The 16,538-nt window shown below is 35.0% G+C and overlaps 1 protein-coding gene across 3 annotated transcripts in view; it reads right to left on the bottom strand.

Annotated features, from left to right (window-relative positions):
• The window catches only part of SEMA3A (semaphorin 3A), a 306,101-nt gene that overhangs the window by 197,920 nt on the left and 91,643 nt on the right, over positions 1 to 16,538 (bottom strand). Inside the window, exons 1-2 of one of the 3 annotated variants that reach the window (XM_032873237.1) lie at positions 5,433 to 5,493; positions 4,771 to 4,964 (exon numbers count right to left, since the gene is read on the bottom strand). In XM_032873237.1, the coding sequence (XP_032729128.1) occupies positions 4,771 to 4,882 (112 nt within the window). In that variant the 5' untranslated portion in view covers positions 4,883 to 4,964; positions 5,433 to 5,493. Of the gene's footprint in view, positions 1 to 4,770; positions 5,359 to 5,432; positions 5,494 to 16,538 lie in introns of those variants that run through there. The other 2 variants (XM_032873239.1, XM_032873236.1) reach the window with 2 other exon arrangements.

Here is a 16,538-nt window from a genome sequence, read left to right as displayed (position 1 = left end):
GTTTGATTTATATGTGATAATGGAAAGTAAGAAAACAAAGAGAAATTAGTTTTCAGAGATCTATACATCTATTTAGTGGCCTAAGTATTCATGTATTTTATATCCCTGTCAGCAGTGGAAACCTAGAAATCATTTATATGAAGATAAATAACAACATAAAGTTAGAATTGGAAAAATTATCTCTTGAGTATTCAGTTTTCTTTAAACTAGTAATGACTGAATATCATTATCAAAATTTGGTGGGTTAGAATTTTAAATGGCATGGTTTTGTGGTCTCAGTTATTTTCCTGCTTGCTAAAGTCTACACTGTATAAATTATTATTTCAAAGGCCAATCTGGTCAGCAGTTTTAAACAGAGAAGCCACAAACTGGAGACTTTCACTAGCCTGCATTTGATCTGACCAGGATTGGATCATAAGATGTGTGACTTAGCATCTTGTTTTATTTTATTTTGCATTATTTTGCCAGAATATATTTATTAAGTAGGTGAATAAAAATTTCTGGTTTTCAGTGTGTTTAAATTGAAGATTTCAGAATCAAAACATGATTTTTAAAGTTAACAGAATTTGAGAAGAAAAGACCATGTTAAATGAGAATCAGCAAGTCAGAGACCTGATGTTAAATATAGAAGTGACTATAGGAAAAAATATATTATAGATATTGCAATGAATTTATAACTTCTTTGCTCTGTGTGGCTGTGTATGAATATATATATATTCCTCTACCTCTCATAGAAACTTTTCTTTTTAGCTGTGAGGAGATTATCAGTATAAGACATATTCCATATTATACAATCATGGGAATACTTGAGATATCCATGAGGACTTTTCATGGGACCCAAAAGATCACACCCATTCTAAAATAAATAAATCGGGGCACCTGGGTGGCTAAGTGGGTTAAATCCTCTGCCTTCGGCTCAGGTCATGATCCCAGGGTCCTGGGATCGAGCCCCGCATCGGGCTCTCTGCTCCTCAGGGAGCCTGCTTCCTCCTGCTTCCTCTCTCTCTCTGCCTGCCTCTCTAACTACTTGTGATTTTGTCTGTCTAAAAAATAAATAAAATCTTTAAAAATAAATAATAAATAAATAAATAAATAAATACATAATTTAAAATATGAAAATCACTGTAAAACAGTAATAATTTTGTTGCAAAGAATTCATAAATTTCACAACCTGTAGGTTGCCAATATTACTTTTTCTCAGCTATAAGACATTAACATGAAGTTTGGTCATTCAAATATACTCATACTCATATATATACACATATATATGTTTGTATGCATGTATCTGTATGCTTTGGTAGAAGTAAAGAAAAATCTCTGAAAAGTCACCAAATTTAATTAGTAAATCATTATTCATATTAATGAAATCTGAAGTGATCATAACATTCTGAGTAATGAAAAAAAAGCTTTTGTAAATGTTTTTTCATAATTTTTAGTTAAACACTATCTTCTATTATCAGAAAGATATTGTGTGAGACTTTTGATTTAACTGATAGTCTCATTGTAATAATTCTAAGTCTCGGTGTGGGGGGGTAGAAAAGCTTTGCAAAGTATGAAAAGAAGGCCTTTAAAACAATCATTTAGGTGCTATTTACTAAGTCTTCCCTATGAAAGTAAAGTTAAAGGCATCGACTTAACCTTTGGATTCACATGATCACCATCACATTCCGACTTGCATGTGTCTTTGATTTCTACTAAAACTGAAGCACACAGTGTCCTGGAAAAGCTCATCACACTGAGTGATGGAACATTTGTCATTTGTTTAAAACCCTAAACCTAATTTATTTCCTTGTGATTTCCATAGGTTTTTCTGAAGTCTTCATTGTACCACACATTCCAAAAGGAAGATTATATGATAGTCTGGTTTTTCATGAGAAAAGTGAAATTTGACTAGTTTTGTAGAAGAAATAAACAGTTATGCATCAGTTTTAAAGAGAAACATTTTAACATTTAGCTATATTATATATATTTAAGGAAGGCAAAAGTAACTCTGAGTGGATGTTTCTTGAGGATAATTTGTATGTGACTGCTGAGATTTACAGAGTTCTCACATTTGCTTCCCCCACAAGGATTCTAAATCAGATTGGTTCAGAGGAAAAGCCGGCATACCCCATTTTTCTAATATTATCACTTCTCCAGATGGTCCTGAACACATCTATTCAATCCCTTTTTCCTAGAAAGTAAAGAGGTACCTTATTAGGTATAAATGTATATCCACTACAAAGACTCCCTTCTTCTTCTTTTTCTTTCTCATTTAACATATCAAATCTCTTTCTTTTCCTACTAGGCAAGATGACAAGTAGAAAGTAAGCACAGTGATTGCCTGTTAACTTCATCTTAGCAACCTGAGCAACGAGAGAGTTAATGGTGGATCTTTGAAAACAAGTGACCATGGGAAATTAGGGTTGGCAGGGATTTAACTCTTCGTGAATCATGCTGGAATATTTTTAAGGGCCAAGCAGTGGAGGTTTTAACCGTGTTTGACATCTAATTAAGGAGGAAAAAGAAGTAGCTAAAAAAAAAAAAAAATCTCTATTATAGTTTAGAAACAAAGTACTGACAATTGGCTACCAGGCATTTGCTTTGGCAAAACATGTAGAGACAAAAAGGTAATGACAGACCAATAAAATGACAGAAGAAAAATTACTTGGGCCATTCCTTTTCTTCTTCTTCTTGTTCATTTCACAGTTTATTTTACCACATAGCCAAGCCCTAGGTATTCCAATAGAATTGTTATGTACACGAGGGGCAGTTTTTGCTTAAAAAAAAAAAAAGTTTATAAAGACAGCGTCCAATAGATACACATTGTCAATGTATACAAGTTTAAAGCCTGTACACATATCAAAGTACTATTCCAATTGAATGCTATCTGTTTAGTGTATGGAAAGGAATGGCACCTCTTCTACAATGGAGAGTAATCTATTACCATGGAAATAAAATTCTTGCAAAATAAATATAACTCTCAATTCTTGTTTATTTTACAATTTATTTAGGATTTAAACAAGTACCTCCAAATCTAGTAGATTTTTAAAAGTGTGTTTCATGCTTCAAATCTGTTACTCTAAAATTATAACATAGAGCCATTGGCATCTTCAAGAAGTAAAGTTGCATGTGAAACTTACTTATAAGGCATATAAACTTGGATAAAATCGACCATCAACCTAAGTATTATTTGATGGCATCCTCTCCAAGAATGAAGATGGAAAGCAAAAACTGAGGAAAATACAGATGCCATAATATCATATACTCTAAAAATAATTTAAAGGCAGTTACTAGAGATAGAGATTTAATTAAATATGTAATAGGGGCTGTATAATTTTTTAAAATCTTGCACGATAAATACAACTGCAATTCTGTTTGCTGATGTTTTCAATCCATTCTCACTTTCATCATAGGAAACTATTATAGGAAAAATAAATGTATCTTTCAACCCAAGGTATTTAATCTAGCAAGTATTAATTCCAAATAAACACATTTAATAGGTGTTGAATTTTCTAATCCAAAGTGTGAAAATTACATCTCTCTTTCCTATTGGTGGTCCTCATTCACACTACAGCATTCAGAAAGAGATGTTCCCCATCATGTGAAAATAAAGAATATGTTTCTGGCATAAAAGCAGTGTGCAGTAGACAGACATCTCTACAGACAGATTCAATGATTTTCTTTCACATTATAGACTAAAAACAGAATATAACTGAAGCTTCCTCCTGACCCACCCCCAATTCCCGAAATCTGAGAATCATAAGAAAGCAACACCTTAGGGAGTAAAAGTACTTGAGTTGAAACATTTTAATCTCCAGCTCCATTTTCCTAATATCTCGGTTACATAAACATTCTCTTTCATTAAAAGTTTTATATATATGTAATTTTCAATCTATGTTAGCATTATTTGATATACATATCTATAAAATCTATCTAAACAAATACAGAACAAATATTTTCTTTAAAGTCCTCATTAAAAACCAAGCATAGGCATTAAACTGTAACCAAATAAAGTACCAGCAACCATGTGATAAAGCTTTTTTCTTTCTTAAATTTACACTCTTTTTGAAGAGAAGTTCACACAACTAGCTGTACAACCAGAAAGTAATGTCCCTTCAATTCTCACTGAAATACATATGGAATTAAATAACATTATATTTCAAAGGCTTTAGCTTTACACCAATTAGCCAAATACACAGTCTTTTGTACAATCATAACACACTGTGGAAAAACTAGTCTGTTCCCTCCAGTTTATATTCTCTTGGCAAACCATGATCTACTGCTTATGTTAAGCATCTGATTGTCAGATTTGAACAAACTGAATATTCATGATGACGATTAACCATTTAGTGCCTAAAACTAAGAAAATACAATTTGTCATAACAATTACTACAGGTGAGGCACTCATCTACAAAGAGACTATTTTTTGCAATAGCCATTTTTTAAAAGATATTTTCATAGAAGTAGAGTCAGAAAAATTAACAGAACATATGATCACATATACAACTCAGCATTTACCAGGCATTCAGCTCTTCTCTGCAAATGTGATTAAATGTTCTTTGTTTGCATTTAAATTGTCGTATATCAAACAGGAGACATGCTTTCAGAAAAAAGTGTTTAAATCATCTCAGAAAGATATACACAATCACATGGGTTTCCCAGGTTAAACTCAAGGTTTTATGGTTTGGGTTGGGAGGGAGTTCAAGGAATGAAAAGGTTGGGGTGCGGGGGGGCGCGGGCAGGGGGCATTACAAAGCTAGCCGAAATAAAAGAAAAATAAAGATTTACCTTTGTAGGATAATTTCAGCCTTGGCACGTTGTTCTTCCCATTTTGATAGTTTGCTCTCGCTGTAAGTAACACTCCCCAGAAAAGAGAGACAATCCTAGCGAACCAGCCCATGCTGCAGACGCTGTAGGTCCCTAGGCTGCTTCAGCCTTCCCTCCTGTATTGTGCGGCCAGAGAAGTTCAAACAATCTGGAAACTGGAGGTAACAGGTGATTTAGGTCAGTTTCATTCATAAATGCAGACAATCAAGACCTCACGGCAACACTAACACCTCTTCTTCTGTAATAGTCACTGAAGCCCAGAAACTTCAAACCCTCCAAAAAAAAAAAAAAAAAAAAAATCGAGCCAGGCACCAGATAATGAGGCACAACTGTTGTGTGGAAAGAAAAAAAAAAAAAATTAACAAGGGCTGCGGCAGTGGTGCTTAAGAAGCAGTTCCTTTTATCTAGGCTCTTCTGATAGCCGGTGGCGGACTCTAATCCTGCTCTCTGCTTCATTCAGCTCCGGGGAAGCAGAATGAAAGGGAAACAGAGAAAGAGAGAGAGAAAGAAAGAGAGAGAGGGAGAGAGAGAGAGAGAGGAACCGTGAGCAGCGCGGACTTTTCCTGTACACATGTAGGGAGAGATGACACAAGATCCCACAGACAGGTTTTCCCAACACTCACTAGACTGGCTGACAATGGGAGAACAGGCGAGCTCAACCCACTCCCCTTCCCTCCTGTCACACAACACATGCAAAAAACATCTCATAGAGATTAGAGCTGGGAGCAGAACCCTCCAGCGTGCCTGTGAAAGGCATGTAGCTATAAATTTACTTCCCAAGGCACGCGTTGTTTTATAGCCATTTTTAGGTGCAATTTTGATTAAAAAAATCTGAAATCTGCTCCCTACCTAATTTACAACTGATACTCATGGTATAATTCCTTTGAACTAGTGTGTTATATGTGTATATGTATGTATCTATATATACATATAGATACACACATATATTCATATATGTCTATATGTATATCTTTTTCACCACTATAACTTTAGCCATTGAAGGTTTTAAAGCCTTGTTAGAGATCATTCCCTCTTCCCAACAAACCCCCTTGGCTCAACTACCCCCTTCCCCCGCCCCACTGCAATTTCAGTGAAGAAATTCCTAGTAAAGCCCATTTCAACAATCAGTTCAAGACAAATATAGGTCCACTGAGAATTATAAATTACAACTCAAAGGGATACTCAGAATTTAAAAACATCTATGGTTTTTCAGCTTCTGGAATGCTCTGGCTAACATTTGTAATGCATCACATCTCATTAATTAAAGCCACTTCCCTAGTTTTGGTTAAAGGGCAGAGGAAGATGACAAAGTTCACAAAAGTCCCTGCTGAGTGTCAAGGACCAACATAAAGAGGATATCTCTGTGTCTCCATGAGCTGGCGAAGGGTTACTAAATTTTTTGTGCACACGAGTGTGTATGTTCAGGGAGTCACACAGACACTCTCAGTTCTTTCCTAAAGAGACATTGTGTCTGAGGTGTTTCAATTTCTCTCCTATTTTTCTTTTGATTTTTCTCCAAAGCTGATATTCTTATAGGATTTGGGGGGTTGGGGAGATATAGAAGTTAATAGGACAGAACTTTCCCCTCTTTACTCCTCAACTCTCTCTGCCCTACCTGCCCCCCATACAACACACACAATTGAAATACAGAAGAGAGACCCCTACTTCAATAGTGTGGGAATTTCTCAACTGAAAGAAGAGGGTGAGTCTCCCAATTACAAATGTAAACACTTACTGAAAGTGACTTACTTAGTAATCTTTCGAAAAAAGATCTAAGCATCTGTCACTACAGCTTTCGTGACCTCATGACTTGATGTCTACAGACCAATAGGGAAAAAATATCTCCCTCCACTCCCTCCTTCTGTCTGTCTCTCCGTCACTGTCTCTGTCTCGTCTCTCTCTCACTATCTTTGTCTCTTCGTGTGTGTGTGTGTGTGTGTGTGTGTGTGTGTGTTTGGGTGGGTGGAGGAGGAGGAGGAGGAAGAGGATGAAGAGGATTTAAAGGAGGGAGAATGGGGGAAGGGGTGGAGGGATTCTCTCTACTTCACTAGATTGATTCATCAAGCTGACCGTATTGTATTTGTCAGTTTCCGCAAGCCTATTGATCAGTCAGTATTGTTAAGAAAATAAAATCCAAAAATAATGTTATCCCACACTTGTTATCCTGAGCACTTTTCACGCTCTGGGCAATGGATTAAGGCTACAAACGACAAGAGGCTTGCCTGTCTTCCATGGATTACTCTCTATAGACATTTATTCTACAGAGGAAGTCATGTTACTTGGGATTATTTAGAGGACTGGATTAATGAATTATCCTTTTGAAATATCACATATAATCAGTTTGAATAATTTAAATAGTTGCACCATTTTCATTAATATATATATTAAATGTCTTTAAATATTTATTTTTTCTCTAGCTCTCGGTACTAGGTAGGGGAACAAGTTTATATTTGTCAAAAGTAAGCAGAATAAGCAAATTTAGAAATGGATCCATTTCACTTGCATAATGTCTAATTCTGAAACATTATGATGTGTTCCAGGAAAAATGAAAGGTTGTAGGTAAAATTCAGATAAAAGAGGATCAGAATTGACTCCATGGGGAGGAAAGATATTCAATCTGGATTTTGAACCACAGAATCAGGACAAAGTTATTTAATTTTGTAAAACAAGTAATTTAAATTAATGTTGAAGTCTGGAATTTGGTAGCACAGACACCCCATGTTTAGAAACACATACATAATTGAAAAAAAAAAACACTTTCATATACTTATCTGTATTTGATATTTTTCTTACCCTCTAAATTTTTTATGATCTTTGTGTCTTTTCAAATTTTTGAAAGCTTAATAAATTCACCTTCACATATCCTTATCTGTGGGCTTTTAATTTAAGAAGTATGAAAACAGTAAATTCTTTGGGTAAGCATAACTGTGTTCGACTGATTAAATTATAAAATAATAGAAAAGTGTAGCCATGCCATAGGTATTTTAAGTGTAATTAAAAAAAAAAAAGAAAAAGAAAAAGAAAAACCACATGCCTAAAAAAATACAAAAGTATTTGCAACCTATATTTCTACCTCTATGGAAGTCTTTGACTTTCGTCAGGGTTCAAGTTGTTTTCAACTTTTTTCTTATACTTCCAAACACGTAAGGAATAATGAAGTTTAAACACACTTCTCAGCTGAGGTAGGAACAAGTAGGGTTGGATCTGTGTGGGTGTTTATCAGAACTTTTCAAAATCTGGCTGTGTGTGTGAAATGGAAAATTTTGACTCACCCCCTAAGGAACATCACTCCCTGCTCTGATGGTCTGTGGCCTAAGCTCCAGCATGAGCAAGCCTGCCCTATTTGTCACCTTAGCCATTGATGTTAGTGCATCATTTACTATTCCTTAAAAGTCAGAAATAATATACTGACCTTTTAACATTAAATTTTATTTAAGGCATAAAGGAAAAATATTATTATTTTTTTTTTCAAAGTAGTCTATGTTCAATGATTCTCTAACTCACAGTCTATGTCATGTGCTATAATTAACTTGACTTGCAGTTGAATCCCTAATATCTTTTTAAATTTCAAGTTTTCAGATGTGATCAGCTCTTCCTACAGAGTCAAATTTGAGCAGGTGCTTACTATGATGATCATGCTGTTGTATACCTTGCTGTCACATAAATCAGAAGTTTTTAACCTCACCCTACTCCATAGTGAGATGGATTACAAAGACTTTTGAGTGAGAGTGACAGTTTTCTGGGTGGTGTGCTTGATTTTCTAGAGAAACAACACTTCCAACTTCTCAACAGGTTGGTTAAGTTTTGTTTTTCCCCCAAAGACCTGTATGGTCACAGAAGATACATATTAAAGCCTTCCTCCAAAAACGTATTTTTGACCTCTGCATGTATTGGATAAAACCAATGTGGTATTTTTTTAAATGCCCAATCTCTGTATTTTATTTATATAAAACAAATTGGGATGGCAACCAATACTGTCATTAAAGAGCAGAAATGATTGTTCTAACTTAGGAGATGGTATTCCAAGCACTTCCTCAGGTTATAGATACCCTATAGATCTTACTGGGTAAGAGAAAACTCTTCCTATATTTGTGCATAAAATAATATAAGGAGAAATATAACTTAGATGTATGTAAAACTTTAGTAGATTAAATATACCTGAAGTTATGGTACTCTTTGATAAACACGGTTGCCTCTCCCTGTAATCTCATTCCACCTGTTTTATTGTGCTTGGTTAGAGTACTGCTCCCAAAGTGTGTGTCTCTGACAGAAGGAGATGACCTCTTTAAGAGAAATAACTGAGTTCAGAATTTTAGACATGAGCTGGTTAGCCAGTTCCCTTTAAGAAGCAACACCAAGAAGGAAACTGATACTAGAAACAGACAAATTTTTGGTACCCTCTCCAAGGTGTTATTCAACTGAGTCACGTAAAAAAAAAAAAAAAAAAAGGCAAAAGAGAAAACCCCTGATATTAGTTTCTATCTAACATCTGCTATTTCTTACTTTTTTTTCTTTCTTCAAGGGATGCTTTACTGCTATATGAGAAAGGCCTGTGATCAACAGAATTATAGCAAATGTCATAGTCTAACATTTGTCCTTGCTCTGACATCTCATGTTGGAAATTCATTTTTAATGAGGGTTTTTCTGGTACAGGGAATTTGAAACCTTTTCTTTTTCTAAAAAAGAATTGCGTGGGTGAAAACATTCTTTAGAAGATCAGAAGACATCTTATTAATTGGGCAAATTAAATAGTTGATGCATTATTTGTTCTAGCCAAAAATGATAGATTTGAGAAGAACTGTAGTAGTCACTGGAAGCTGGGGGTGGCAGGTTAAAAGCAATATTTAAGAAATTAAGTTAAACTTTTCAGAATCTGACCCTTGTGAATGCTTTTAGTATAAGCAACATGTGAAAGCATGAGTTGAGAGGAGGAATTGGTAAAAGGCAAAGGCAATTCACTCTCTAGGGAAGCATTAACTCTTCCCTTGTTCTTTAACTCCCCTTCCCCACCCCCCAACCCCTACCTCTACACTCCCCACCCCCAATGGAGATTTCAGGAAAATAAGCTCATCCTTCCCCTGGAATAATTTTGTAACAGCTTGGGAAAAACAACAACAACAACAACAACAACAACAAAAACTGTTTTGTGTTTTCTCTTGTGACATCAATGTTCATGATACTTTAACACAAATAGAGACTTAAAAGACTCCTTATTTTTCAAATGAATTGAAGTGACAAATGTTAGATCAATGCAGGAGACCAGAAACTGGGCAGTTAGATTACTTGTGGCTGCATATTTCAAGAAGAGTTTAGACAAGAAAGGGTATCAGGAATTATAGAGGAAGTTTATGAATGGTTAAGGTGAGGTGGTAGCTTCTCTTTCTTTGAGAATCTGATTCCTGGGGCTGAGTAGGTGAGTTTCATTGGGTTACCAAATTTGAATGGGGGATGGAAAAGAGTGACAAAAAAGGATGAATTAACATTGTGTTTATGGTTAGTATCAGAGCTGCCAGAAGTGGCTAAAATCCAGTTATTAGAAACATGAATGATTATTTTTCCAGTCTTTCTTTGATGTTCTAAAATCTATCGTATTTTCCAACATTTTAAAATGTTTTAAACATGGGAGTTTTTCTTTTACATCTACTTCAGGAGCGTGTCATCACTTACAGCTTCTTTATCAGATTATCTGATAAGTGAATGCAGTGTCCCTGAATATTAGCATATTGAAATAACAAAACAATGAAAATATCAAAATACCTGCTTTTTTCTCCCCCCAACCCTTTTTTTTTTAAAGTGAGAGTGTCTCCACCTCAACTCAAATGGAACAGGAAAGTTTTCAAGTGAGACAAAAATCCCATTGTTAATACTGATCAGTACAGGCCAGGCAGTGAGGAGGAAAAAATGAGGCGTCCGTGGAATACAAATGAAATGAGCAGGTTGGCTGTTGAGTGTTTCAGAATATGAAGTTATTAATTATTTGGCTTTCAGGAAAGGCATATCACACACCTTCTCACTGAATAAATAAATAAGCAGATCTGTGTTAAATAAACAAGATGAAGAAACTATGTAGGGGTGTTTCAAGGATTACTTTACATCTGACTCAGGCAAAGCAGATGCATATAGTTTCCTTTTGTTACCCACTGAAAAGACTGTTTCACCTCAGATGTAAAGTTTTCTAAAATCTCTATATTCTAGGAACAGCCTTTTCCCCTTTACTTCTTTTAATGTTTTTAAAGAGTTCACAACTGATAACGATGGAGAACAGAAATGCTGAAACCTAGAATTAAAGTTCTTTAAAAGGGTTTATTATAATGGCAAAACCAACTGTTTGGCGGATGGTGACTCAAAATCTGCAGTGTATTCTGGTTTTCAAGGGCACAGATTTCTCCAAATTGCAAGAGTCAGGAAGAAAAGACTTCAGTTATGTTCTTCCCTTTCCTCTGCTCTCTCAAGTATTAAGTATCATTTGGTCCAGTCCGTGCACCTCCATTTTTTCCTTTGTGGCATGGGGGTGGGGTTAGAATGATATGCCAGGTGTTATTTCACTGTGTTGGCTATAGGAGCAGCTGTCACCTTATGGGAAAGATCAGGAAGTGTCCTGTTTATTAGCTAACAATTTATTATCAATATTATTATTAAATGATTTAGGAAGAAAATTCAGATCTTCCCCATTTTTCCTCAGGGCCTACCCATACAATAAATCGCTTTGAAAATCAATCAACATAAATTCATTTTCTCATGCCTGCTGTATCAATGAGAGGAGAAATAATATCCAATACGCCCAGCCTTGCCTCTTCTTAAATTACAGATCCAAGTTGAAAATGGTTTGACTTGAGGATTTAAATGATAATGTGATGATTCCCATACTTGCTTTTTAAAAGTTGATCCATGGCTTTAGTAATTTAGGCAAAGACCCTCCCCCCAATATTAACAGAGTGAATTTTATAAAACTCCATTTGAGGCATAAAAATAATAATATGAATTTTTTTGAACTTACAGCTTTTAACAAGTGAGTGCATTTCTCATGGTGTAACTTTGTAGAAATGGGATTTGATTTTTTGGTTTTGATAGCATCAGATGGTTTGGTGTTTGGTTGTCTCATTTTGGCATATTAATTATTACAGATTTCATGATGTTGTAAACCTATTTCGATTCTGTTAAGCCAAAATAAAAATGTTTAGAGAAATAAGAAAACCAAATTTGAGTGAATCAAACTCAACATGCTGATCTATTTCTTGGGCTGTCAACAGGAGTTTGTAGGTGCTTGCCACTGTGTGGAACCTGGCAAACCTCACAAGGTTCCAGAGATGCAATTGTAACTAGACTCTCAAATCCAGTCACCTTCGAAAACATTTTACTTACCATATTTCTTGCAGTATTTATTTCATATTTACCCGTTCATTCAACAAAATTTTTGAGAATCACGTAGATGTCAAACATTGTGACTTGCAAAACAAATTCCAACTTTTCTGAGAACAGTGGTTTGTACTCCCTGTGAGGAGCACCAGTTTATTTTTTATTTTTTGGTGACTTTCTCCCTGAAAGCATAAAAACTGTCTGCAAAGCTTTCTAAGCCTCCTTTGGCCTGGAGGGATTTATTTATGTATTCGTTCATCTAAAATATAGCTCACTGCTATTTTCTTTATTTTTTAATTTTAAAAATTTCTTTTAGTTTTTATTTTTTAATTTAAATTCAATTAATTAATATATAGTGTGTTATTAGTTTCAAAGGTAGACTACTATTTTCTTTTCATCAAATCCTGTATCTGTTTTCATTTCTCATATCCTATCTTCTCTGTTATTGCGGAAGACCCTAGCTGATGACAGATTATCTATATATTTTGTTGGATTACTTACGATTACAGGCTATTGTATTCCCCTAAAGTTAATCTGCCTTATCGGGATTTTGCATTAGGGACTCAGGATATAAGATCTTAAAAAAAGAAAGAAAGAAAAGAAAAGGACTTGCATAATTTTTCACAATGTTTTAGGAGTATTCTGGGAGCTGTCTCCTCTGTGAGTCTATGATACTGTGCGCATAGAACTATTATAGCTCTTACTACTTTTTAAGTTTCTTTAGAACACTCTAATGTCAAAAAGGAAGAGAAACTTTTAAAATTTTATTTTCAGTGCTCAGCATAGCACTCAGCACAGAGTAAGGTTTAACCTATTAATAAATGGATCGATTAATTAACTAATTAAAGTGTAAGAGGGAAAATATCCTAGATAGTGAAAATATTGTGGCCCAGAAATCTCACAACTTTAATAGTTTGGTAGAAATAATTTATTTGCAGATATAATTGCACTAGTTTCCCATGCTCTGATATTAAGCATGTATGGGTGTGTAGACAATAGCATTACAGAGAGTTCTAATTTGCTCATTTAAAATGCTGTTAATGTAAAAAAAAAAAAAGTGCTGCCAATGTAATGATAGTACAGCCCATGAAAGAGAATAGCATAGGAGGTGTCATTGTTTCATTGTTTTATTATTATTATTATTCAGCTATGTAGTTCTTCTCAGATTAAAGACCTCTCTTCAGATTTCCTTAGCCTTCAAATGATCACAGTATGTTGCTGATATAGTTGCTAACTGAAATGAGCATTCTAACAGGTTTCCAAATGTATAGTATTTCCAAATGGCAGCAATAAATTCTCTCTCTTTTTTTTTTTCATTTTAAAAATTAAGAATGGTGGTTATAAAACTCCCAGAAAGCAAGCCACCACAACTGTGAAAATGCATGTATTATATGAGACAGGATATGTGGGCTTAAGGCACAAGACCACAACTTGTAGCAATACCAGTGAAATTTTAGTTTCTTTGTCTAGAAATGAAGTTGATCATCCCCCTCATCCCAAAGCACGTTAAGATCAAATCAGATATCGCACTTGGCATTGCCCAATACAAGCACATCCAGGAAGTTGCGGTTCCTAGGCCAAGTTTCTGCATCCGCACCCAAGGGAGCAAGCCTCTGCGGTCACAGAGTTTGGCTCAACCTCTGGGCATCAGAATTGAAAATGAGGAGGAACCAGGACATCGTGTCAAATATTGCTGAGAAAGGAAACAGTGATTCTAAAATGTCCTCTTGGAGAAAGAAAAGATGACCCCTTCAGAATCCCTGCAGTGGGCACTACAAATGTTACATGAAAAAGCAGAATGGAGGAACTAGGCTGTCATTAATTTTAGGGTCCTGTAAATATTGCATTATTATTTAACTGTCCTGTAAGTATTGCATGTTAGGTTTTAAATGCACCAAATTTACATATCAAGTGCAGCAGGTTTGACCACGGAGAATAATATATCTAAATTAGGATACAAAGAGTAGAGAAAGCAGTAGTAAGAAACCATGACTTGGACTAACAAGCAGCCCGGCAACTGTAGGCAGCTGTAGACTGAAGGGGAACAGCATTTCACCTCTGAACAAATTATTGGTGACTCATTGGCCAGATGTTTATTTGAGATCCTCCACCTTTCACAGTTTGCACAGTACAGAAAGAATTGTATCTTTTATGGTAAATGAAGCCTTAAATTAGAAGAGGACTCATTACCGGGACTAAATCCTCGACATGCAAGTGAGTTTTAATAACCTGAGTTGCAAGCTTCCTAGTTAGTGAATATTTATGTTTCAGGGCAAATTATTTTCCCAGATAAGTGTCATACTTAACTTTGGGAAGCAGAGAAGTTTAGGTCATCAGGTGAAACACCTGTATAACTATTATGGGAATATCTCCTGCTATTATTTATATTTTAAGTCATTACCTTTCATAGGTCAATGGCACTCTTTAGTATTTTCACTGTTGAAGAGTTTTCTTTCATGCTGTTTTCAGAACACCAGGGAATCTTGATTGGCTGGTAAATAAGTTAATTTTCCATCCTAATGGAATGTTTTACTATAATAGTTTCAACAGGAACATTTCCCTTTTACCTGCATTATCAGTTAAAATACATAGGCAAAGACGTGGCAATGATTAACACTACACAGCGATCTTTGAAGAATTTCTCAGGTCTACAGACAGATACCCACCAAATAGCATTTAGATTCAGAAATAAATTGTGGATATCTTAATTTACAAAATAAGTACATCTTCATACTTATTTTTTTCTTAATAACTGCCAGAAGTTAAAACATAGCAAAGTATAAAAATACAATCGCGACGATCTGAATAGAATTACAGTTTCTATTTTCACGTTAAGTATCAGTCCATGGCAAAACTTTCTAGAGGCATTGGCCATAAGCAGTGGGATAGGTGAAGCAGGTTTTAAAGAAAGAATCATGTTCTATAAACCTACACTGAATTTTAAAAATCCACACCATTGGACTCCGTCAAAAATGCTGTGCTTCCAATGTAGTTAGCAGCGTTTTCAAATGTGATTCAGTACATGTGGAAAGCCACTTAGTCTCCCACTAAATCGAGTCTATCAGAAAGTGGTTCAAATGTCACTAATTATTTTATAGGAATAATCATGTTGTAGCTTTAAACAAACTTAAGCTTTAGTCTACTTTAAGACTGGAGTGCCAGGATGAAAATAAAGACCCTTCTGCTGAAATAGACTGGATTGAGTTACATTTAACAAGATGCAGGATGTGGCACTTGAGCTATCTAACAGTGGTGGGCTGTTTGCCACCCCAGCAACGAGATCAGGTTTCCTTTGCCTCATACCATTTCAGAATAATTTCATCAAAATTACATGATTGACACTACAGCTTTCTTCCCATTCTGATTTATGGAAATGCTAATATCTCCACAATACATTTATGCTTTAAAAGTATTTGAAAAGAGAGATCAGCCAGCAATTTTACATTGTGAATTTAAAAAAAAACTTAGTTAATTGCACACAGAAGATGCCCTTTTATTTACTCTAAAGGTTTTCCTTGATGGCTATTCTTTTTCTGTTTTTTTCTATGTGTTTTCATTAAATAAGCTTTGCGATACTTTCTGTCGTTCTTTCAACTATGAAAATGAGTGACTGGATGTTGTAAAAAATGGGCAAGAAACCCTTTGCCAGGTGTAATATTATAGTAAACATTAGTATTATAGTTATACTTCCCTAGTTTCTTCTATCTGTAATTTGGTTAGTGCCCTCTTTATAGTAAAATCTCTACAAAGTCTTAAAAAATAATTTATTGTAACTGTAAGTCACCACAACCACCATTATGCTGCATTATGAATTAAATCTTTCTATGTATGTGTTGTGTTTCGAGCATATTTATATGTATTCATTCTGTCAGTTAAGTGCACATATCATGAATATATTTGCCTTTAATACCACTTTAATTACAGGACATTTCAATGCTGAGACTCACATGGACTGTTTCCTGTTAAGTTCCTAGTGCAATTCCTTTCACACAATGGGTCCCCCATAAATGTAAGTGAATGACTTCCTGACTATTGTCATGGAGATGCAGGATGGGGTTGGTAGCAGAGACAAAGCTGCCTGTCAAAACCGTTATTTTCAGATGAACAGCAAAAACAGGCATTGAAAGAAACCTGAAGGTCTTCAGAAGAACTCTGCCCATTCTGTCAAAAACAGACTCAAAGATTTTCACATATTCCTGAGCCCAGGAAGATTGGTGTGAAAAACAATGACCAGTTGCTTATTTAAAAAATAAAAAAAAAGCAAAAATTGTTATGTTTTAAAAACTATATTTAACTGAAGGAATTACTGTGTTCTCATTTGGGATATGTAGCAAAGTATTTTGTAGTAGGGTGATGAAATATCCTTAAATAAT

Source organism: Lontra canadensis, unplaced genomic scaffold, assembly GCF_010015895.1.
Source record: "Lontra canadensis isolate GAN:19392208 unplaced genomic scaffold, GSC_riverotter_1.0 scaffold48, whole genome shotgun sequence".
In the NCBI taxonomy this organism is placed as follows: Eukaryota; Metazoa; Chordata; class Mammalia; order Carnivora; family Mustelidae; genus Lontra; species Lontra canadensis.
The sequence above is the reverse complement of the archived record's forward strand: the minus strand, read 5'-3'. Positions and strand labels throughout refer to the sequence as shown.